The sequence below is a fragment of the Grampus griseus genome (assembly GCF_964374135.1).
Source record: "Grampus griseus genome assembly, chromosome: 7".
NCBI classification, from domain to species: Eukaryota; Metazoa; Chordata; class Mammalia; order Artiodactyla; family Delphinidae; genus Grampus; species Grampus griseus.
In genome coordinates, this window is record NC_139001.1 from 78756710 (window position 1) to 78779105 (window position 22396).

Genomic DNA, 22396 nt, shown 5'->3' on the forward strand with positions numbered 1-22396 from the left:
AGTTATCTAGGAGTGAATTTTCTTGGTCATATGGTAAATTTATGCTTAACTTTTGATAAACTGCTCAACTGTTTTCAAAGGTGGCTGTAACATTTTGCTTTCCCACCAGCGATGCATGTGGGTTCTCATTTCTCCACATTCTTGACATTTGCTGTTATCTGTCTTTTTGATTACAACCATTTTAGTCAGTATGGAGTGGTATTTCATTGTGTTAATTTGCATTTCTTTAACGACTAGTGATGTTGAGCATATTTTCATGTGCATATTATGAATTCATGTATCTGCTTTGATAAAATATCTATTCAATTTTTGTCCATTTTTAAGTGGGTTATCTTATTTTTGAGTTGTAAGAGTTCTTTTTGTATTCTGAATACAAATCCCTTATCAGATGTGTGATTTGCAAATATTTTCATGGTTTTCTTTTTTTCTAACGGCTTGGATATATTAGTCAGAGTAGGCTAGGTGATATTGCTGAAAAAAAGTTCAGTGGTTTTAAACATCAAAGTTATTTCTCATTCACATAAATTTTGTTATGGGTCCAGGCAACTCCCTCTTGCAGCTGTGTTCTATGTGTTGGCTCACTGATGCATGTTGCCTTCAATACATGCTTCTATGTGCACCAAGGCAAAGAGAGTGTTGCAGACTCTTGCACTGGCAATGAAATGCTTCCATCCAAATATGAGACATGTCAGTTCTCCTCTCATTTCATTGGCTGAATGAATCATATGGCCATGCCTAACATCAAAGGGAGAAGGGCGATCCCTCCACATGGGATTGAATTGACAACAAGGAATGTTGTTGAGCAGCACTACTGTTAGGGGAACCACTGACCAAAACCACCCGCCCTGGCCAGGCCCTACTGTAACCACTTGCATGAGTTATCTTACCACAGGAGGTCCTGGTAAGGAACATGGAACTAACAAGCTACCACCAACCAGAAGAATTCGGGAAAGGTCAAAAGGAGAGAGAAGATACCAGTCCATATGTCCTACAAACCTCCCAGAACCCTTCCCGCTGGAATCCATCTTTGCTGAGCCATGCACCTGCCACCGGGAAGGACCCTGAGTCAGAGTGATTGGCCAGAGACAACCCGGAAACTAACCCTGTCGCCATAAAACCTGAGACTGCGAGCCACGTGGCAGAGCAGTTCTCCTCGTTTCCCTTACCCTGCTGCTTTCCGCCCGAGCGCCTCTTCCCAATTAAGTGTCTTGCTTTGTCAGCACGTGTGTCTCCTCAGACAATTCATTTTTGAGAGTTAGACAAGAGCCCACTCTCGGGCCCTGGAATGGGTCTGCCTTCCTGCAACACTGCTGTCTATTGTGTTGGGGGGGGTGACAGGTAAGAAAAAATAAACAAATGTATCTTCATATTTTTAGAAAGGTGTGAGTGCTATTAAGAGGGAATAACAGGGTGATAGAATAATAACTGGGGGGACAAATTTAGACTGGGTGATCAGAAACAGTCTCCCTGAAGAGGGCTCATTTGAGCTAAGGCTCCAATGACAGCAATGAGCCAGTTAAGTGAATATCAGGGAGGAGCCATCCAGGTCATGACATAGAAACGGGGGTGGGGTGGGGGGGTTGGGGTGGTGGTGCGGGCAAGTCCCCTTGGTGGGGAAGTAAATTTTATTCAAAGTGCAATGGGAAAACAACGAAGTGTTCAGACAGGGATCAAACCTGATTTACATTTAAAAAATATCATCCTGGGTGTGGTATCCAGAATGAATTGAACAAGGCCGAAGGCAAGGCGGAGGACGCAGTTGATCTGGGTGGTAGAGATAAAGTTGGAGATAGTGTGCAGTTTATGGAATGTACTAATGAGCTAAGGAAAAGAGGAATTAAGGAAGACAAGTGAGTTCTGAGTTTAAGTTCCTCAGTGGGTGGTAGTGCTATTTACTGAGAGGGAAGAATGGGAGGAAGGTCCTATTAGGCTTCACATGCTTATCAGACATTCAAGCGGGCATTTAAGTGTAGGAATCTGAATATAAAATATAAATTGGGGAATTACATATAGATCTACCTCATTGTTTTAAAATCTTCATAGCCTTAGGCCTTAACAGATGTGCCATCGACCATATAATAAATAGTTCTATTTCATGGTTTAACTGGGTGGATCCCAGACTTTCCGAAAAAAATTATTGTATTACAAGCAATGCACAATTAAAATATCTGTACAGTATCTTAGTTCTACTCGTGCACTGTAACTTCAGTTCATTTCTGAAAGTGGAGTTGCTAATTCCAAGGATATATATGCATTTTTACTTTTCTTTTTTTTTTCACTTTACATTTTTGAGAGGGGCCAAAATCCTTAACCTATCTATGCTTGCAGCAACATTGTTGTTTCCTCATACTCTGGCTGACACTGGGTATTATCAGCACTTTTTAATTTTTGCCACTCTAATCATGGAAAAAATGGGATCCTGTTATGATTTCAATTTGTATTTCTTAGGAGTGGAATTGAACTTCTGCATACTAGCCAGCTATTTGCTTTTCTTACTCATGCTCTCTTTGACTTTTAAGCTGTGTATGTAGATTCCCTGTGTCCCTGTGGTGCCAGACTCAGGAATCTGAGCGCGGGATGGCCAGGATGGTGAGCTCTCTTTTAGCAGGGACCTTTCATCCTGTGCTCTGCGCACCTGGCCACTGGTCCTGGACAGGGGACGAGAGGAGAAACAGGCGTGGTGCGGTGAGAACACAACTAGGGAGATAAAGATGGCATAGGAAGGACGATCCACTGCCCACAGGACAGACACAGCACCCGGAGAATCCCCGCATTCCCGCCGGGGAATCCCCCCCGACCTCTCTCCAGCTTGATTTCAAAAGTTGCGAAACTACCGAGGGCGTCCGGAGAGCAACTGCCCCAGGTCCGGGCTCTCATCCCGAGGCCCCGAGACCCCGAGGCCGCAGAACCGCGGGGTGGGGTGGAGGGGCTGTCTCCAAACGAGCGGGAACAGAAAACCGAAACCAAAACCCGTCAGCCAGCTCCCGCCGCGCCGCCCGCGCTCCGCTAGCTCTGGGCCCCGCCGGCCGCCGAGGGCGCGTCTCTTCCGCCATGGCAAGTTGCTTTTGCTTTGGGTTTTGCAGGGCGGAGTGGTCCTCGTCCCGTCACCACGGTCCCCCAGGAGGACGCGGAGACGGGCAGAACGGGCGAGGGTGCGGGGTGACCGGGGAGGCGCGGGGAGGGACCCCGAAGGCAAACCCAGCCCGGTTTGTCTGCACCTGTACGGGTGGCAGTTCCGCGCGCTTCACCGCAGGCCAGCTCCAAAGGGACGCATCGCCGCGGCCTCCTCCGGCACCTAGTGCCTGGTTGTCGGGGACACAGCTGTTTGGTCGACGAGTGGACTCGCAGGCAGTGTTAGGGCTTAACTGTTGTCCTGCCACACTTTGGGAGCAGGAGAGGAGAGAATTGCCCAGAAATGGAGGCCACCGTTTCCTTTTGTAAAGGGCCAGCAAGAAGGATTCTAGCCAAGGACACAGTTGGGAAAGCAGCCTGACGTCTTAGCGGGAATTTTCTCTTGTGGCCTTAGTTCTTTCTCCAGACACAAAGGGCTCTGTGTTGTCACCATCTTTGCTGCCTAGCAAGAACAGTTAGCAAATTTAAGATTTAGGCTTCCGTGTACTTTGGATCAAGCGCTTAAAAGCAGTGGCAGGGCCTTCAATTCCCAAGCAGTTGTGAAGTGCAAGTGCGACTTTGTTTACCGGTGGCAGTAAAGGCAACGTGAATGAAAATAGACACCTAATTTTGAGAAAAGGAATGTAAGCGAACTCAGTGAATAAATTTAATTATCTCTCCCAAGTGCTTTACTTACAAAAATAAACTCACAGTTTTTCTTTTTGTTTTCTGATAATATGGTCAAAAGTCTCTTAAAATGTATCATTGATGCAGGGAAATTGCCGTCATTTTAATACCTGCCGACCAAAATGCTGCTCATGTTTCAAAATTCTGTATCTCCATATGGTAACTCTTGAAAGGGCTATCTCCAAGACCTCTCTTTTTCTTCCTAACGGTGGGTAGAAGACATCAATAGACATCAAGGAGAAGTTTCTTTGATTTCAAAGATAAATGTAGACATTTGAACAAAGAAATATGGTATTAGTATTGATGAGGGCAGAGGCGGAGTAAGATTTTCCGAATTTAAATTGATTTAAAGATTTTCTTTGGCACTGATGAAGAAAAGGAAGCTAATACACTAGCCACTTATCCGTGGAGGTTGGTGTGGACTGTTAGAGCCAGATGTATAGTAAATCAAGACAAATCTCATGTGAAATAAAAATCCCCTTAAAGTCTCAAAAATCTGTCATTTTTTATTTTTCCTTTTCTAGAAAGAACTATTTTGGGATAATTACATCTTACCACTTGGGGCTAGGATGGAGGAACACATTTTTATATTTTTATTGTTTCCTGTGCAATTTATTTGTCCCTGAATATTTTAAGAAACTGTTTTCCTCCATTAAAAGTACCTCCCATAACAAAGAGTTCATAATTATTATGAGTTTCCTTTTCAGGAGACACTACCTTTTCTTTATATGTCTCAATATGAGCCATTTTCATCCTCCATTCCTCTGTCCCTTTGCTTTTGCTGTGAACTCTTTTGCATTATTTTTAATCAAAAAAAATTTTTTGTTGTTGTTGTTGTTGTTTTTGCGATACGCGGGCCTCTCACTGTCGTGGCCTCTCCCGTTGCGGAGCACAGGCTCCGGACGCGCAGGCTCAGCGGCCATGGTTCACGGGCCCAGCTGCTCCGCGGCATGTGGGATCTTCCCAGACCGGGGCACGAACCCGTGTCCCCTGCATCGGCAGGCGGACTCTCAACCACTGCACCACCAGGGAAGCCCTCTTTTGCATTTTTAATCAAATTTGACCATTAGTTAAAATTCGACCTCAGCCTTCAAGTTCTCTCTTTCATGAAGCCTTTTTTGACTGGTTTAGCCAGAATTAATCTTGCTTCCTAATCCTAAGTGAACTTTATTGTGAATGGTCCTGTATCCTTGTCAGATTTTGGGGTGTTGGTCTGTTCGTCTTGTAGAGAAGTAGGCCTCCCTCTTTTTGTGCCTACCAAGCTTAGTTGAAATGATTTGTGTATGTGCCTGCCTCCTTCTCATCCATAACTTAGAGGCTCTTTTTGTGTGTGTGTTGGTAATCTTAAGGCCCATCCAGGTGCCCCGCACATAATAAATGCTCAGTAAGGTTTTATGGTGGAACAATTTCAGGGTGAGGGGTGTGCTTTATGTCTTCGTATGTGTCATCTTTGGTACCCAGCATATTGCCAGATATAGAACACCTGCTTCATTAATACTGTATTTGTTAATTGATTAACTAATCGACAAGATACTCTATATTCTAAGAAATGCAGGTACATTTTTGCCACCTTATTTTATAACCACCAGCTGAAAAGTCAGAGGAGATGCTGAGAGAGTGCATATCCTGGGGGCGGTCATCATTGACTTTAGGCATTTTCTATTATTGAATTCCTGCTATGATAAATAAGGATTTCACTCAAGTAACCTCTGACTTCTCCCACCTTTCAAGCTTGAAAGTTTTATTAATATTTTTAAATTCTCCTGTGGACTATTTTTGTAACTTTCATAATATACTTAAAATTTTGATGGTATTACATGATTTTCAGTAATATAAGTATAGATTTTTCTTTCTATCTTTTTTTCTCAACTTCTGTTAGTTTTGCCTTTATTCTTACATTGACAGGGTTGAATGTTTCCATTTTATTCTATAATCATATTTAAGTCTTTGGTATTTTGAAGATTTAACAGAATTAGTCTAAAAGATAAAAACCAATGAGAGTGTCTATATTATTATGCAAACAGTAAATACTGTTTACAGCAGGGCCTAATAATAGTGTGCTGTGATTACTTTTTCTCCTTTTGGTCCAATGTCATGTGTATTTTTCCTTTTTCCACTTACAGAAAAATGTTCCTCGCAGCTGTGTCAAATAGATTCTCTTTTTTTGGTATTCTATAATTTACTGAAAACATGCACACTTTAATTTACTTATGATCTTTAGGCTTGGGCCCTTGCAAATGCCAGAAAGTGGAGGGGGAGGGGGCTTGCTCTGGGGTGCCAGCACCCACACTAGCAGGTCAGATTCTCCCTAGAGTGTCCATTCAGTTTTGTTTTGCCGCTAGCTTTTCAACTAATCTTTCTGGTTTTGGTCCCTTTTTTCATTTCTGAGGTTCTTGCCATGAAAGGTGTCACCTTTGCATTGCAACCCCCTTTTCTTTATTCTGGATTCCCTCTGTCTTATCCTTCCACATACTTCTGTATCTTTTCCGTCTTCAAGAAATTGTTGAAATCTCCCCTATGCTGCTGATTGCTCCCCTTAATTGTGTTTATTCTCTTTTTTATTCTTCTACTTTCATTTTAAGATGCTCCTGGGTTAGAATGGACACTGTGTGTGTGCTTAGACTGTTTTCTTGATTAGGGAGGTCAGAAGCTGTTTGCCTATCCCCAGTGAAGTCCTACTCTGAGTATATAGAGTCCTCTGAACTGAAAACCGAAACATCTTTATGATCTATTAACCGTTACTTGGACCTGTGAGACATCCTGTCCTCCCTGGGGGTAATTTAGGATAGATTTTGTCTGAGCTCTGGTGTAATCAAGCTGGACTACCTATATATGCATTGGGAGAAGTTTATAGGTTCCACTCCCCTAAATGAGCTGGGGAACAAATTAAAACCTTAATACAAGAAGTTCACAGAGAGTGAGCCCAGGGAAGGATCTACTTGCACTTGGTCCTCTGTTCCCAGGGTGGCACAGTCTACAATAGCATGTGCTCTCAGTGGTTGAATTCTATTTCAGGTATGTGCTGGAAGGCAGGGTTTACTTCACTGTAGCTCCAATGTTATTTCCAGGGTTTTATTTTTTTATGGTGACTTTTCCTAATTTTACCAAAAAAAAAAAAAAAAAGAAAAAAAAGAATATGTTTTTTATTACCTTATGTACTTTCAACTCTACAATCAAGAAAACATACAGCCAACTCCAAACTACAAAATTTTGTGGTTACCTTAACTTTTTTTTTTCTTTTGTAACATCCTTATTGGAGTATAATTGCTTTACAATGGTGTGTTAGTTTCTGCTGTATAACAAAGTGAATCAGCTATACATAAACATATATCCCCATATCTCCTCCCTCTTGTGTCTCCCTCCCACCCTCCCTATCCCACCGCTCTAGGTGGTCACAAAGCACCGAGCTGATCTCCCTGTGCTATGTGGCTGCTTCCCACTAGCTATCTATTTTACATTTGGTGGTGTATATATGTCCTTGCCACACTCTCACTTCATCCCAGCTTACCCTTCCCCCTCCCCGTGCCTTCAGGTACATTCTCTACATCTGTATCTTTATTCCTATCCTGCCCCTAGGTTCTTCATAACCACTTTTTTTTTTTTTTTTTTTTTTTTTTTAGATTCCATATATATGTGTTAGCATACGGTATTTGTTTTTCTCTTTCTGACTTAACTTCACTCTTTAATACAGTCTCTAGGTCCATCCACCTCGTTACAAATAACTCAATTTCATTTCTTTTTATGGCTGAGTAATATTCCATTGTATATATGTGCCACATCTTTATCCGTTCATCTGTCAGTGGACGCCTAGGTTGCTTCCATGTCCTGGCTATTGTAAACAGAGCTGCAATGAACATTGTGGAACATGACACTTTTTGAATTATGGTTTTCTCAAGGTATATGCCCAGTAGTGGGATTGCTGGGTCGTATGGTAGTTCTACTTTTAGTTTTTTAAGGAACCTCCATACTGTTCCCCATAGTGGCTGTGTCAATTTACATTCCCACCAACAGTGCAAGAGGGTTCCCTTTTCTCCACACCCTCTCCAGCAGTTATTGTTTGTAGATTTTTTGATGACGGCCATTCTGACAGTGTGTGGTGATACCTCATTGTAGTTTTTTTTTTTTTTTTTTTTTTTTTTGTGGTACGTGGGCCTCTCACTGTTGTGGCCTCTCCCGTTGCGGAGCACAGGCTCCGGACACGCATGCTCAGCGGCCATGGCTCACGGGCCCAGCCGCTCTGTGGCATGTGGGATCCTCCCGGACCGGGGCACGAAGCCGTGTCCCCTGCGTCAGCAGGTGGACTCTCAACCACTGTGCCACCAGGGAAGCCCCTCATTGTAGTTTTGATTTGCATTTCTCTAATGGTAAGTGATATTGAGCAGACTTTCATGTGTTTGTTGGCAATGTGTATAACTTCTTTGGAGAAATGTCTGTTTAGGTCTTCTGCCCATTTTTGGATTGGGTTGTTTGTTTTTTCGATATTGAGCTGCATGAGCTGCTTGTAAATTTTGGAGATTAATACTTTTTCAGTTGCTTCATTTGCAGATATTTTCTCCCATTCTGAGGGTTGTCTTTTCATCTTGTTTATGGTTTCCTTTGCTGTGCAAAAGCCTTTAAGTTTCATTATGTCCCATTTGTTTATTTTTGTTTTTATTTCCATTTTGCTAGGAGATGGGTCAAAAAGGATCTTGCTGTGATTTATGTCATAGAGTGTTCTGCCTGTGTTTTCCTCTAAGAGTTTGATAGAGTCTGGCCTTACATTTAGGTCTTTAATCCATTTTAAGTTTATTTTGGTGTATGGTGTTAAGGAGTGTTCTAATTTAATTTTTTTACATGTAGCTGTCCAGTTTTCCCAGCACCACTTATTGAAGAGGCTGTCTTTTCTCCACTGTATATTCATGTCTCCTTTATCAAAGATAAGTTGACCATATGTGCATGGGTTTATCTCTGGGCTTTCTATCCTGTTCCATTGATCTCTATTTCTGTTTTTGTGCCAGTAACATACTGTCTCGATTACTGTAGCTTTGTAGTATAGTCTGAAGTCAGGGAGCCTGATTCCTCCGGCTCTGTTTTTCGTTCTCAAGATTGCTTTGGCTATTCGGGGTCTTTTGTGTTTCCGTACAAATTGTGAAATTTTTTATTCTAGTTCTTTGAAAAATGCCAGTGGTAGTTTGATAGGGATTGCATTGAATCTGTAGATTGCTTTGGGTAGTAGAGTCATTTTCACAATGTTGATTCTTCCAATCCAAGAACATGGTATATCTCTCCATCTGTTTGTATCATCTTTAATTTCTTTCATCAGTGTTTTACAGTTTTCTGCATACAGGTCTTTTGTCTCCTTAGGTAGGTTTATTCCTAGGTATTTTGTTCTTTTTTTTTCATTGATTAGCTTGACTTTTTAAAAAATTTTGATTTAAAAAATTTATATCTCGGGACTTCCCTGCAGTCCAGTGGTTAAGACTTCCCCTTCCCCTGCAGGTGGTCCCTGGTCAAGGAGCTAAGATCCCACATGCCTCAGGGCCAAAAAACCAAAACATAAAGCAGAAGCAATTTTATAACAAATTCAACAAAGACTTTAAAAACGGTCCACATCAAAAAAAAAATCTTAAAAAAAATTTATATCTCAATCTTTTCCTTTGTGATTACAATTATTTTTAGGTCTTTCTAAAATCAGACAAATGTTAACCAGTGTTTTCCATTTATTAATAAAAGGGGTTTCCTTTTTACATTTTAACTCTCAAATTTATATAGAGTTTATGCTGGCATATGGTATGAGGCCAGGCTCTAACCTTAATATTTGTTTTCAAGTATCTAATCAATTGCAGGAGCGCCTTTATTGAATAAAATAGCTTTTCCCACTGGTGTGTAACATTGCCTATATAAGCAGAATCCTGTATATTTGAAGAGTATCCTACTGTGTTTTTGCAGGCATCAGTTTTGAAGGTCAAGGAATCCGAAGCTTCTGAAAGAACAATTGTAGTTGCTGGTCTTCCAGTTGGTTCCGTTAATGATCAGTCACTGACCGTATTAGTGAAGAGTCACTTTCAAGATATTGAGAATGAGGGTGGAGTTGTTGAAGATGTGATATATCCAACAAGAACCAAGGGAGTTGCATATGTAACATTCAAAGAAAAAAAAGGTATTTCCCAATCAAGTTTTTATAATCTTAGAAATACTTCTGTAATGAAATTAAAAATTGAATTTCATTAAAATAATTCATGGGACTGGTAAAGTTTAAAGTGTATTTAAAAAATAATAATTCTATTTTTTTAACATCTTTATTGGAGTATAATTGCTTTAAAATTGTATGTTAGTTTCTGCTTTATAACAAAGTGAATCAGTTATACATATACCTATGTCCCCATATCTCTTCCCTCTTGTGTCTCCCTCCTTCCCACCCTCCCTATCCCACCCCTCTAGGTGGTCACAAAGCACCGAGCTGATCTCCCTGTGCTACGTGGCTGCTTCCCACTAGCTATCTATTTTACGTTTGGCAGTGTATATATGTCCATGCCACTCTCTCACTTTGTCTCAGCTTACCCTTCCACCTCTCTGTATCCTCAAGTCCATTCTCAAGTAGGTGTGCGTCTTTATTCTCATCTTGCCCCTAGGTTCTTCATGACCATTTTTTTTTTTTTTTAGATTCCATATATATGTGTTAGCATATGGTATTTGTTTTTCTCTTTATGACTTACTTCACTCTGTATGACAGACTCTAGGTCCATCCACCTCATTACAAATAACTCAATTTATTTTCTTTCTATGACTGAGTAATATTCCACTGTATATACGTGCACATCTTCTTTATCCATTCATCTGTTGATGGACACTTAGGTTGTCTCCATGTCCTGGCTATTGTAAATAGAGCTGCAATGAACATTTTGGTACATGACTCTTTCTGAATTATGGTTTTCTCAGGGTATATGCCCAGTAGTGGGATTGCTGGGTCGTATGGTAGTTCTATTTTTAGTTTTTTTTTGTTTTGTTTTTTTTTGTTTTTTTTTTTTGCGGTACGCGGGCATCTCACTGTTGTGGCCTCTCCCATTGCGGGGCACAGGCTCCGGACGCGCAGGCTCAGCGGCCATGGCTCACGGGCCCAGCCGCTCCGCGGCATGTGGGATCTTCCCGGATTGGGGCACGAACCCGTGTCCCCTGCATTGGCAGGCGGACTCTCAACCGCTGTGCCAGCAGGGAAGCCCCTATTTTTAGTTTTTTAAGGAACCTCCATACTGTTCTCCATGGTAGCTGTATCAATTTACATTCCCACCAACAGTGCAAGAGGGTTCCCTTTTCTCCATACCCTCTCCAGCATTTATTGTTTGTAGATTTTTTGATGATGGCCATTCTGACTGGTGTGAGATGATATCTTATTGTAGTTTTGATTTGCATTTCTCTAATGATTAATGATGTTGAGCATTCTTTCATGTGTTTGTTGGCAATCTGTATATCTTCTTTGGAGAAATGTCTGTTTAGGTCTTCTGCCCATTTTTGGATTGGGTTGTTTGTTTTTTTGATATTGAGCTGCATGAGCTGCTTGTAAATTTTGGAGATTAATCCTTTGTCAGTTGCTTCACTTACAAATATTTTCTCCCATTCTGAGGGTTGTCTTTTGGTCTTGTTTATGGTTTCCTTTGCTGTGCAAAAGCTTTTAATGTTCATTAGGTCCCATTTGTTTATTTTTGTTTTATTTTCCATTCCTCTAGAAGGTGGATCAAAAAGGATCTTGCTGTGATTTATGTCATAGAGTGTTCTGCCTATGTACTCCTCTAAGAGTTTGATAGTGCCTGGCCTTACATTTAGGCCTTTAATCCATTTTGAATTTATTTTTCTGTATGGTGTTAGGGAGTGTTCTAATTTCATTCTTTTACATGTAGCTGTTCAGTTTTCCCAGCACCACTTATTGAAGAGGCTGTCTTTTCTCCACTGTATATTCTTGTCTCCTTTATCAAAGATAAGGTGACCATATGTGCGTGGGTTTATCTCTGGGCTTTCTATCCTGTTCCATTGATCTCTATTTCTGTTTTTGTGCCAGTACCATGCTGTCTTGATTACTGTAGCTTTGTAGTATAGTCTGAAGTCAGGGAGCCTGATTCCTCCGGCTCTGTTTTTCGTTCTCAAGATTGCTTTGGCTATTCGGGGCTTTTGTGTTTCCATACAAATTGTGAAATTTTTTGTTCTAGTTCTTTGAGAAATGCTAGTGGTAGTTTGATAGGGATTGCATTGAATCTGTAGATTGCTTTGGATAGTATAGTCATTTTCACAGTGTTGATTCTTCCAATCCAAGAACATGGTGTATCTTTCCATCTATTTGTATCATCTTTAATTTCTTTCATCAGTGTCTAATAATTTTCTGCATATAGGTATAGGTCTTTTGTCTCCTTATGTTGGTTTATTCCTAGATATTTTATTCTTTTTGTTGCAGTGGTAAATGGGAATATTTTCTTAATTTCACTTTCAGAATTTTCCTCATTAGTGTATAGGAATGTTAGAGATTTCTGTGCATTAATTTTGTATCCTGCTACCTTACCAAATTCATTGATTAGCTCTAGTAGTGTTCTGGTAGCATCTTTAGGATTCTTTATGTATAGTATCATGTTATCTACAAACAGTGACAGCTTTACTTCTTCTTTTCTGATTTGGATTTCTTGTATGTCTTTTTCTTCTCTGATTTCTGTGGCTAAAACTTCCAAAACTATGTTGAATAATAGTGGTGAGAGTGGGCAACCTTGTCTTGTTCCTGATCTTAGTGGAAATGGTTTCAGTTTTTCACCAATTAGGATGATGTTGGCTGGGGGTTTGTCATATATGGCCTTTATTATGTTGATGAAAGTTCCCTCTATGCCTACTTTCTGGAGGGTTTTTATCATAAATGGGTGTTGAATTTTGTCAAAAACTTTCTCTGCATTTATTGAGATGATCATATGGTTTTTCTCCTTCAATTTTTTAATATGGTGTATCACATTGTTTGATTTGCGTATATTGAAGAATCCTTGCATTCCTGGGATTAACCCCAATTGGTCATGGTGTATGATCCGTTGAATGTGCTGTTGGATTCTGTTTGCTAGTATTTTGTTGAGGATTTTTGCATCTATGTTCATCAGTGATATTGGCCTGTAGTGTTCTCTCTTTGTGACATCTTTGATCTTTGTCCAGTTTTGGTATCAGGGTGATGGTGGCCTTGTAGAATGAGTTTGGGAGTGTTCCTCCCTCTGCTATATTTTGGAAGAGTTTGAGAAGGATAGGTGTTAGCTCTACTCTAGATGTTTGATAGAATTCGCTTTTGAAGCCATCTGGTCCTGGGCTTTTTTTTGTTGGAGGATTTTTAATCACAGTTTCAATTTCAGTGCTTGTGATTGGTCTGTTTATATTTTCTATTTCTTCCTGATTCAGTCTCGGAAGGTTGTGCTTTTCTAAGAATTTGTCCATATCTTCTGGGTTGTCCATTTTATTGGCATATAGTTGCTTGTAGTAATGTCTTATGATTCTTTGTATTTCTGCAGTGTCAGTTGTTACTTCTCCTTTTCCATTTCTAATTCTATTGATTTGAGTCTTCTCCTTTTTTTTCTTGATGAGTCTGGCTAATGGTTTATCAATTTTGTTTATCTTCTCAAAGAACCAGCCTTTAGTTTTATTGATCTTTGCTATCCTTTCCCTCATTTCTTTTTCATTTATTTCTGATCTGATCTTTATGATGTCTTTCCTTCCGCTAACTTTGAGGTTTTTTGTTTCTTCTTTCTCTAATTGCTTTAGGTGTAAGGTTAGGTTATTTGAGATGTTTCTTGTTTCTTATGGTAGGATTGTATTGCTATAAACTTCCCTCTTAGAACTGCTTTTGCTGCATCCCATACGTTTTGGGTTGTCGTGTCTCCATTGTCATTTGTTTCTAGGTATTTTTTGATTTCCTCTTTGATTTCTTCAGTGATCTCTTGGTTATTAAGTAGTGTGTTGTTTAGCCTCCATGTGTTTGTATTTTTTACAGATTTTTTTCCCTGTAATTGTTTTCTAGTCTCATAGATTTGTGGTTGGAAAAGATACTTGATACGATTTTAATTTTCTTTAATTTACCAAGGTTTGATTTGTGATCCAAGATATGATCTATCCTGGAGAATGTTCCATGAGCACCTGAGAAAGAAGTGTATTCTGTTGTTTTTGGATGGAATGTCCTATAAATATCACTGGAGTCCATTTGTTTAATGTATCATTTAAAGCTTGTGTTTCTTTATTTATTTTCATTTTGGATGATCTGTCCATTGGTTAAAGTGGGGTGTTAAAGTCCCCTAATCTGATTGTGTTCCTGTGGATTTCCTCTTTTATGGCTGTTAGTATTTGACTTATGTATTGAGGTGAGCTTCTGTGGAGTGCATAAATATTTACAATTCGTATATCTTCTTCTTGGATTGATCCCTTGATCATTATGTAGTGTCCTTCTTTGTCTCGTAATATTCTTTGTTTTAAAGAGTATTTCATCTGATATGAGAATTGCTACTCCAGCTTTCTTTTGATTTCCATTTGCATGGAACATCTTTTTCCATCCCCTCACTTTCAGCCTGTATGTGTCCTTAGGTCTGAAGTGGGTCTCTTATAGACAGCATATATATGGGTCTTGCTTTTGTATACATTCAACCAGTCTATGTCTTTTGGTTGGAGCATTTAATCCATTTACGTTTAAGGTAGTTATTGATATGTATGTTCGTATTACCATTTTCTTAATTGTTTTGGGTTTGTTACTGTAGGTCTTTTCCTTCTCTTGTTTTTCCTGCCTAGAGAAGTTCCTTTAGCATTTGGTGGTGTTTTGGTGGTGCTGAATTCTTTTAGCTTTTGCTTGTCTGTAAAGGTTTTAATTTCTCTGTCAAATCTGAATGAGATCCTTGCTGGGTAGAGTAATCTTGATTGCAGGTTTTTCTCCTTCATCACTTTCAATGTGTCCTGCCACTCCCTTCTGGCTTGCAGAGTTCCTGCTGAAAGGTCAGCTGTTAACCTTATGGGGATTCCCTTGTGTGTTATATGTTGTTTTTCCCTTGCTGCTTTTAATATTTTTTCTTTGTATTTAATTTTTGATAGTTTGATTAATATGTGTCTTGGCTCATGTGTTTCTCCTTTGGTTTATCCTGTATGGGACTCTGTGCTTCTTGGACTTGATTAACTATTTCCTTTCGCATATCAGGGAAGTTTTCAACTATAATCTCTTCAAATATTTTCTCAGACCCTTTCTTTTTCTGTTCTTCTTCTGGGACCCCTATAATTCGAATGTTGGTATGTTTAATGTTGTCTCTTAGGCTGTCTTCATCTCTTTTCATTCTTTTTTCTTTATTCTGCTCTGCAGTAGTTATTTCCACTCTTTTATCTTCCAGGTCACTTATCCGTTCTTCTGCCTCAGTTATTCTGCTATTGATCCCTTCTAGAGAATTTTAAATTTCATTTATTGTGTTGTTCATCTCTGTTTGTTTGCTCTTTAGTTCTTCTAGGTCCTTGTTAAGTGTTTCTTGTATTTTCTCCATTCTACTCCCAAGATTCTGGATCATGTTTACTATAATTATTCTGAATTCGTTTTCAGGTAGACTGCCTATTTCCTCTTAATTTGTTTTGTCTGGTGGGTTTTTGCCTAGCTCCTTCATCTGCTGTGTTTCTCTGTCTTCTCCTTTTGCTTAACTTACTGTGTTTGGGGTCTGCTTTTTGCAGGCTGCAGGTTTGTAGTTCCCGTTGTTTTTGGTGTCTGTCTCCAGTGGCTAAGGTTGGTTCAGTGGGTTGTGTAGGCTTCCTGGTGGAGGGGACTAGTGCCTGTGTTCTGGTGGATGAGGCTGGATCTTGTCTTTCTGGTGGGCAGGTCCACGTCTGGTGGTGTGTTTTGGGGTGTCTGTGGCCTTTTTATGATTTTAGGCAGCCTCTCTGCTGATGGATGGGGTTGTGTTCTTGTCTTGCTAGTTGTTTGGCATAGGGTGTCCAGCACTGTAGCTTGCTGGTCGTTAAATGGAGCTGGGTCTTGGCGTTGAGCTGGAGATATCTGGGAGATTTTCGCTGTTTGATGTTATGTGGAGCTGGGAGGTCTCTTGTGGACCAGTGTCCTGAACTTGGCTCTTCCACCTCAGAGACACAGCCCTGACACCTGGCTGGAGCACCAAGAGCCTTTCATGCACACAGCTCAGAATAAAAGGGAGAAAAAGTAGAAAGAAAGAAAGAAAGGAAGGGAGGGAGGGAGGGAGGGAGGGAGAAAGAAAAAGAAAAAAAGAAAGAAAGAAGATAAAATCAAGTAAAATAAAATAAAGTTATTAAAATAAGAAATAATTATTAAGAAAAAAATTTTTAAGTAAAAACAAAAAAAAAAAACAGAAAAATGGACAGACAGAATCCTAGGAGAAATGGTAAATGCAAAGCTATACAGGCAATATCACACACAGAAGCATACACATACACACTCACAAAAAGAGAAATAGGGAAAAAAAATATATATATCATTGTTCCCAAAGTCCACCTCCTCAATTTGGGATGATTTGTTGTCTATTCAGGTATTCCACAGATGCAGGGTACATCAAGTTGATTGTCGAGATTTAATCCGCTGCCCCAAGGCTGCTGGGAGAGATTTCCCTTTCTCTTCTTTGTTCACACAGCTCCCAGGGCTCAGCTTTGGATTTGGCACTGCCTCTGTGTGTAGGTCACCTTAGTGCGTCTGTTCTTCACTCAGGCAGGACGGGGTTAAAGGAGCAGCTGATTCGGGGGCTCTGGCTCACTCAGGCTGGGGGGGAGGAGAGGTATGGTGTGGGGGGCGAGCCTGCGGCGGCAGAGGCCAGTGTGACGTTGCACCAGCCTGAGGCGCGCCGTGCGTTCTCCCTGGGAAGTTGTCCCTGGATCCCGGGACCCTGGCAGTGGCGGGCTGCACAGGCTCCCGGGGGGGGAGGTGTGGATAGTGACTTGTGCTCACACACAGGCTTCTTTTTGGCGGCAGCAACAGCCTTAGCGTCCCATGCCTGTCTCTGGGGTCCGCGCTGATAGGCGCGGTTCCCAACCGTCTCTGGAGCTCCTTTAAGCAGCGCTCTGAATCCCCTCTCCTCGTGCACCAGGAAACAAAGAGGCGAGAAAAAGTCTCTTGTCTCTTCAGCAGCTCCAGACTTTTCCCGGACTGCCTCCCGGCTAGCCGTGGCGCACTAACCCCTTCAGGCTGTGTTCACGCTGCCAACCCCAGTCCTCTCCCTGGGATCTGACCTCCGAAGCCCGAGCCTCAGCTCCCAGACCCCGCCTGCCCCGGCGGGTGAGCAGACAAGTTTCTCGGGCTGGTGAGTGCTGGTTGGCACCGACCCTCTGTGCGGGAATCTCTTTGCTTTGCCCTTCGTACCCCTGTTGCTGTGCTCTCCTCTGTGGCTACGAAGTTCCCCCCCGTCCGCCGCTTGCAGTCTCTGCCCTCGAATGGGCTTCCTAGTGGGTGCAAACCTTTCCTCCTTCACAGCTCCCTCTCACTGGTGCCGGTCCCATCCCTATCTTTTTTTTTTTTTGCGGTACGTGGGCCTCTCACTGCCATGGCCTCTCCCGTTGCGGAGCACAGGCTCTGGACGCGCAGGCTCAGCGGCCATGGCTCACGGGCCCAGCCGCTCCGCGGCATGTGGGATCCTCCCGGACCAGGGCACGAACCCGTGTCCCCTGCATCAGCAGGCGGACTCTCAACCACTGTGCCACCAGGGAAGCTCCCGTCCCTATTCTTTGTCTCTGTTTTTTCTTTTTTCTTTTACCCTACCCAGGTAGGGTAAGTTTCTTGCCCCTGGGGAGTTTCTTGCCTTCTGGGAGGTCTGAGGTCTTCTGCCAGCGTTCAGTAGGTGTTCTGTAGGAGCTGTTCCACCTGTAGATGTATTTCTGATGTATTTGTGGGGAGGAAGGTGATCTTCAAGGCTTACTCTTCCGCCATCTTGAAGCTCCTCAATAATTCTATTCTTGAGTATAAAAGTGGCACAATAGTGTGTTAAGCAGGAATAAATGTGAAAATGTCTCATGATAGAGTTGTCAATAACCGGCAGTCTTAAAGACTTCTTTTTTTCTATATTTTAAATCTGTCTATATCTTGGGATAAAGGTGATATGTTTTATTGTAGAAAATTTGTAAAATACAGAAAAAAACCCCAGAAAAGTTATCTATAGTCTCACAAAAAAGGTAAATACTTGGACAATTTTGAGGTGGCTTCAGCAGTATAATTATACCATTTGCTTCTCTTTGATCAAACCAACAAATGAATATTCTCATATAGTATCTGCTTTATTACTGGGAAAGTTGGACTGAAGATATATGGTTTGGATCTGAGGTTAGAGTGAGCCATTCTGTTCCCCACCTCCAACCTGACATAAGTGAGGAAGTTGGGTCTGCAGAGCTATTCACCCCTCCAGCCTCATGGATGGGGCAGCCTTCGGTACAGCACAGTGGCTGGTAGAATAAGTTGCCAAAGAAAGGTGAGTCTCCATGCCAGCCTTTTGGAGGTAAAAGTACTACATAAGAGTAGGAGCAGAAGAGACCTTGCTCTGCTTGAGGGAAGATAGGGTCCAGAGAGAGATCCAAAAGACGGTGGGTTATCAGTGTGGATATCTGTGGGTATCCAAAAGACTGTGGGTATCTCTCACCATGAGTTATGTCATTCCTTCTCAATGGGGATGTTCAGGTAAGGGATGGCGGGAAGGGCTCCTTATTATTTCTCTAAGGGGAAAGTAGAAGTTAATAAGTTTATATTATTAAGGGAAATTATTAGTTTTGTGTATTGCATTGATTAAGTCAGAGAGAGAAAGAGAGGGCTCATTCATTCATTTATTCCCAAGTATTTATTGAGCATCTATTACTTTTCAGGCACCATTCTAGGCCTTGAGGTTATACAGCAATGAATGAAATAGGCAAAATATTTTTTTTTCATGAAGCATACATCTGTGGAGAGATAATAAACAAGCCAATAAATGAATATATAATTGTTGTGTGCTTTATTTATTTGTATATTTATGTATACTTATATATTTATACATATTATATAATATGGTGCTATAAAAAATATAAAGAAGAATAAAGGGATAGAATGTGATGGATAGCGCTACTTTAGGTAGAGTGGGTAGGAAAATACTCTGTTTGGGTGACATTTGAACAGAGACTTGAATGAAGTAAGGGAATGACTCATGCAGATAAGGGGGAAGAAAATTCTAGGCACAGGGAAGGACTGGGAAACATTCTCTGAGGGGCAGCCTGCTGGGCGTTCTGAAGAGCAGTGGGGAGGTTCGTGTGACTGGAGTGGGATGAGCAAGGAGGAGAGAATAGGAGATGTGGTTAGATGGGCAGCTGGGACCAGGTTATGTTTAGGAGCACATGGGTCAAAGTAAGGTGTCTGGATTTTATTCTAGGTGACATGGGGAGCCATTGGAGGGTTTTAAGCAGAGGACTGACAGAATGTGATGTCCTTTTTAAACGTGATCCATCTGGCAGACACATGTGGAGCATAAGAGCTACCAGTCGGTGCTGGTTTTGACTAGGGTGGTAGCAGGGCAGGTGATTGAGAACTGGTGGGTGTTCCGAATTTGTAGATGGACTAAGTGTCATTTTCTGAGATGCTGAACACGGGAGGAAGAGTACTTTTGGAAGGGAGCTAGTTACTAAGAGTTGAATTTTGGTTGTTGAGACGTCTATTCAGATAATGAAGTAGAGATTTCCACAGGCAGAAGGGAGAAAGGTCGATGTTGAAGAGAGAATTTTCAAGGTGATTTACATAGAGAGATGATGTCTAAAGCTGTGGAAATTGTTGACATCACCCAGGGGGTGGGTGTAAGGTTAGCAAAGAGGTGTGAGGCCTGAGGCGGCGGGGCAGGGGGGGGTGGGAGGGGGCATGCCAAAGCCTAGAGAATGGGGAGGGAAGGATAATTAGCGAAGGAGACTGAGCAGGTCAGCCAGTGAATTAGAGGAAAACAAACCAGGACAGTGTGATATCCTGGATTCAGAAAGGTGAAGTCTCCTCATGACCATAGTTAACAGAGTGGTGGGGGATTTACTTTTAGCTGTTTGTTATGTATTATATATAACATACAAAACATGCAAGTGTTTTACGTATGTATGTATACATATATATGTATAAATTTTAATGTGTTAAAGTAGAAGGAAAAACTATGTAAATGCTGAATTTAGAGGAAACACAGAAAAGATCTTAGGTATTTTAAAAGCATTGAACATCTCTATTATTATTAATTAAAATAATTATTAGTGTATTGTGCCACAAACACTTCTGGTGGCCCTTTTTCCACTTAGTTGCAGAGAATGTCATCAGAAAAGAGAAACACTATCTAGCAGAGATGGTCAGACCCGCTCAACTCACCGTCTCCCATTTTAGTGAAAAGGTAAGTGTAATGCTGATTATCTGGATCCCATTTCTTCTGCAGAGTATCTCCTCTACATAGGAGGCACAAAGCACCCTCATCCCATGACTTCTAGAAAAGAAAGTGCAAACTCCTCTTAACCTGAGTCGGTGTTAAAGGTCAAACCTGTGTCTTGAAATTTTTTTGTTATTGCCTGGTCATTTTTATGTTTCTCTATGACCCTCTTAATGTTTTTAAAGTGACAGTGAGCTTTTATGCTGTCATAGATGATGTCAGGCATCTACCTAAAGACTTCTTTTGTAGGGGAAAAAACAATTAGGATGAACATTGAAAAGGAGCTTTGAAGACACAGTAAAGGTGGAAGTAAGAGGAAAAAGTAAAATTCAAAGCACTGGTTTAAAACTTTATTCTGTAAGAAACCTAGGGTTCTGTGCAGCCATCTGAGGAACTTCTAACTTGGAGGGCTCTCTACGGGGACCCCTATCTACAGAGCAGAACCAGAACAGTGTATTTCTCTGGGTTCTGCTTAAGACTTTGTTTCAAAAAAGCATTATGCCTCTGAAAAAATATTTGACCACCTTTATTTAGGGTAATCCAGTGAGAAATGTGAATCCCAAATCGAACACTGTGGGCTTGATAGGGTTGTGGCATCCGTCTGACGGGCAGCTATGGCACAAGAAGCCAGCTGTGCTAGGCAGTTGAGGCCTGGTTTAGGGGCTACTGCAGGGGAGACCAAGAAAGTGGCAGAAAAAGAGTGTGTTTATGTAGTCTGCTCCACTAGGTGGTGCTGTTTTAATTTCTCTGTTTAATTTTAGGTCTTCAGCTCTGTAAATGCTGTCCTTGATCTTTCTGTTTTTCGGAGTGAAATTGGTCTGAGAAGTCTGGTAATGGACCTGAAAAGGGAAATCCCAGCTTTATGCTTCAGTCCTTTGGAAGCCAATGGAAGAATCTCTGTTCAAGGATCATTTCTGGCTATCAAGAAGCTCAAAGAGTCTTTGCTATTAAAAGCAAGTTCTCTTTTAGAAAAAAACAGGAATAGACAGAGCCCCAGAGAGGGTACATGGAAAAGTAGTCACTCTTTAAAGCCACCCAGGTCCTCAACACCTGAGACTATGAGAAGAGGAGAAAGGCTTGTTCTCGACACAGATATTTTCCTTTACCTGAAAAAGACGAGCGGATTTTATGAAAGCACACTGAAAAAATTTCATGCTCTATGTCAAGAGACAGTGGATGGTGAAATTACCACACTTTGTATAAGGAATGCTCAAGGTGGTTCTCAGCCAAACAATGAAAAACAGGTGAAAGAGCTCATTGAGAAATATTCACATGCTCTTCACTTCGAGCTTAGAAAGGAGACATTTATTTTGGAAGGAAAGGAAAATAGAGAGAAAAGAAATATTAAGCTGGCATGTAAGCAACTAAGTTCAAGGTACCTTCAGGTTCTGGTTAATTTTTATCATACGCACATTGACATTATAGGATCTTCTTCTGACACGTACTTGTTTAAAAAAGAGGTCATGAAATTAATAAGGCAGAAAGTTAGGTAATAAAATCCTCAGCAATAGTAATAAGAATGGCTGCTGCCTTCCCTTACTGAGCAGTGGTGATGTCATGAGTGATCCCAGCTTTACAGACATTATCTCATTTAATTCTTTTTTTTTTTTTTTTTTTGGCTGCACCGCACAGCTTGCGGGATCTTAGTTTCCCAACCAGGGATCAAACCTGGGTCCCCTGCCGTGAAAGTGTGGAGTCCTAACCACTGGATGCCAGGGAATTCCCTATCTCATTTAATTCTTGTGAACATCTTTCATCACAGGCATTTCCATCCTCATGTTATAGGGGAAGAAACTAGGATTTGAATAGGTGAAAACACTTGTCTGAAGTTATCTACCTGCCCATCAGCAGGAGTTAAACCCAAAGATAATATCTAAGGTATAAAACTTCAAAAATTATAAAACTAAATTTAAAGAAACTTCACTTTCTCTGCAACCCCAAATTCTTAGAAAAAAGAGGTAGCCTTCATTCTAACATATAAGAAGTTTGGATGATTATTATGCCATTGGCAATTTCTTAACATTTACAAAATTTGCGTTTACTCCAAATAGAATTAGAATCCTAGCAAAACTCACTTGAGAAGCTACTTACATGGTATTTCTGATGCAGGTAGTCATTACTTGACCAAATCCCATACTGTATAAGGCTACTGGACATGCAGAACATTTTTACTGCTCCTTACTTAGCCTAAGTACTTACATAAAATGTTGGTTCTCCTGTTGGAATTA

The 22396-nt window shown here is 41.1% G+C and overlaps 1 protein-coding gene across 1 annotated transcript; it reads left to right on the top strand.

Moving 5' to 3' along the window:
- Nucleotides 1–2926: 2926 nt before the first annotated feature.
- RBM43 (RNA binding motif protein 43) lies at nt 2927–22040 on the top strand. Its single transcript, XM_082658729.1, has 4 exons — nt 2927–3054; nt 9727–9937; nt 20047–20135; nt 20930–22040. Exons 1-4 carry the CDS (start codon nt 3052–3054, stop codon nt 21659–21661), a joined length of 1035 nt encoding a protein of 344 aa, XP_082514855.1. The 5' UTR covers nt 2927–3051; the 3' UTR covers nt 21662–22040.
- Nucleotides 22041–22396: the final 356 nt, after the last annotated feature.

Bases quoted from the DNA above. Each gene is read 5' to 3' on its own strand.
- RBM43 (XM_082658729.1), top strand. The intron at 9,938-20,046 runs GTATTTCCCAAT...TTTTCCACTTAG, and splicing joins AACATTCAAAGAAAAAAAAG to TTGCAGAGAATGTCATCAGA. The intron at 20,136-20,929 runs GTAAGTGTAATG...GTTTAATTTTAG, and splicing joins TCTCCCATTTTAGTGAAAAG to GTCTTCAGCTCTGTAAATGC.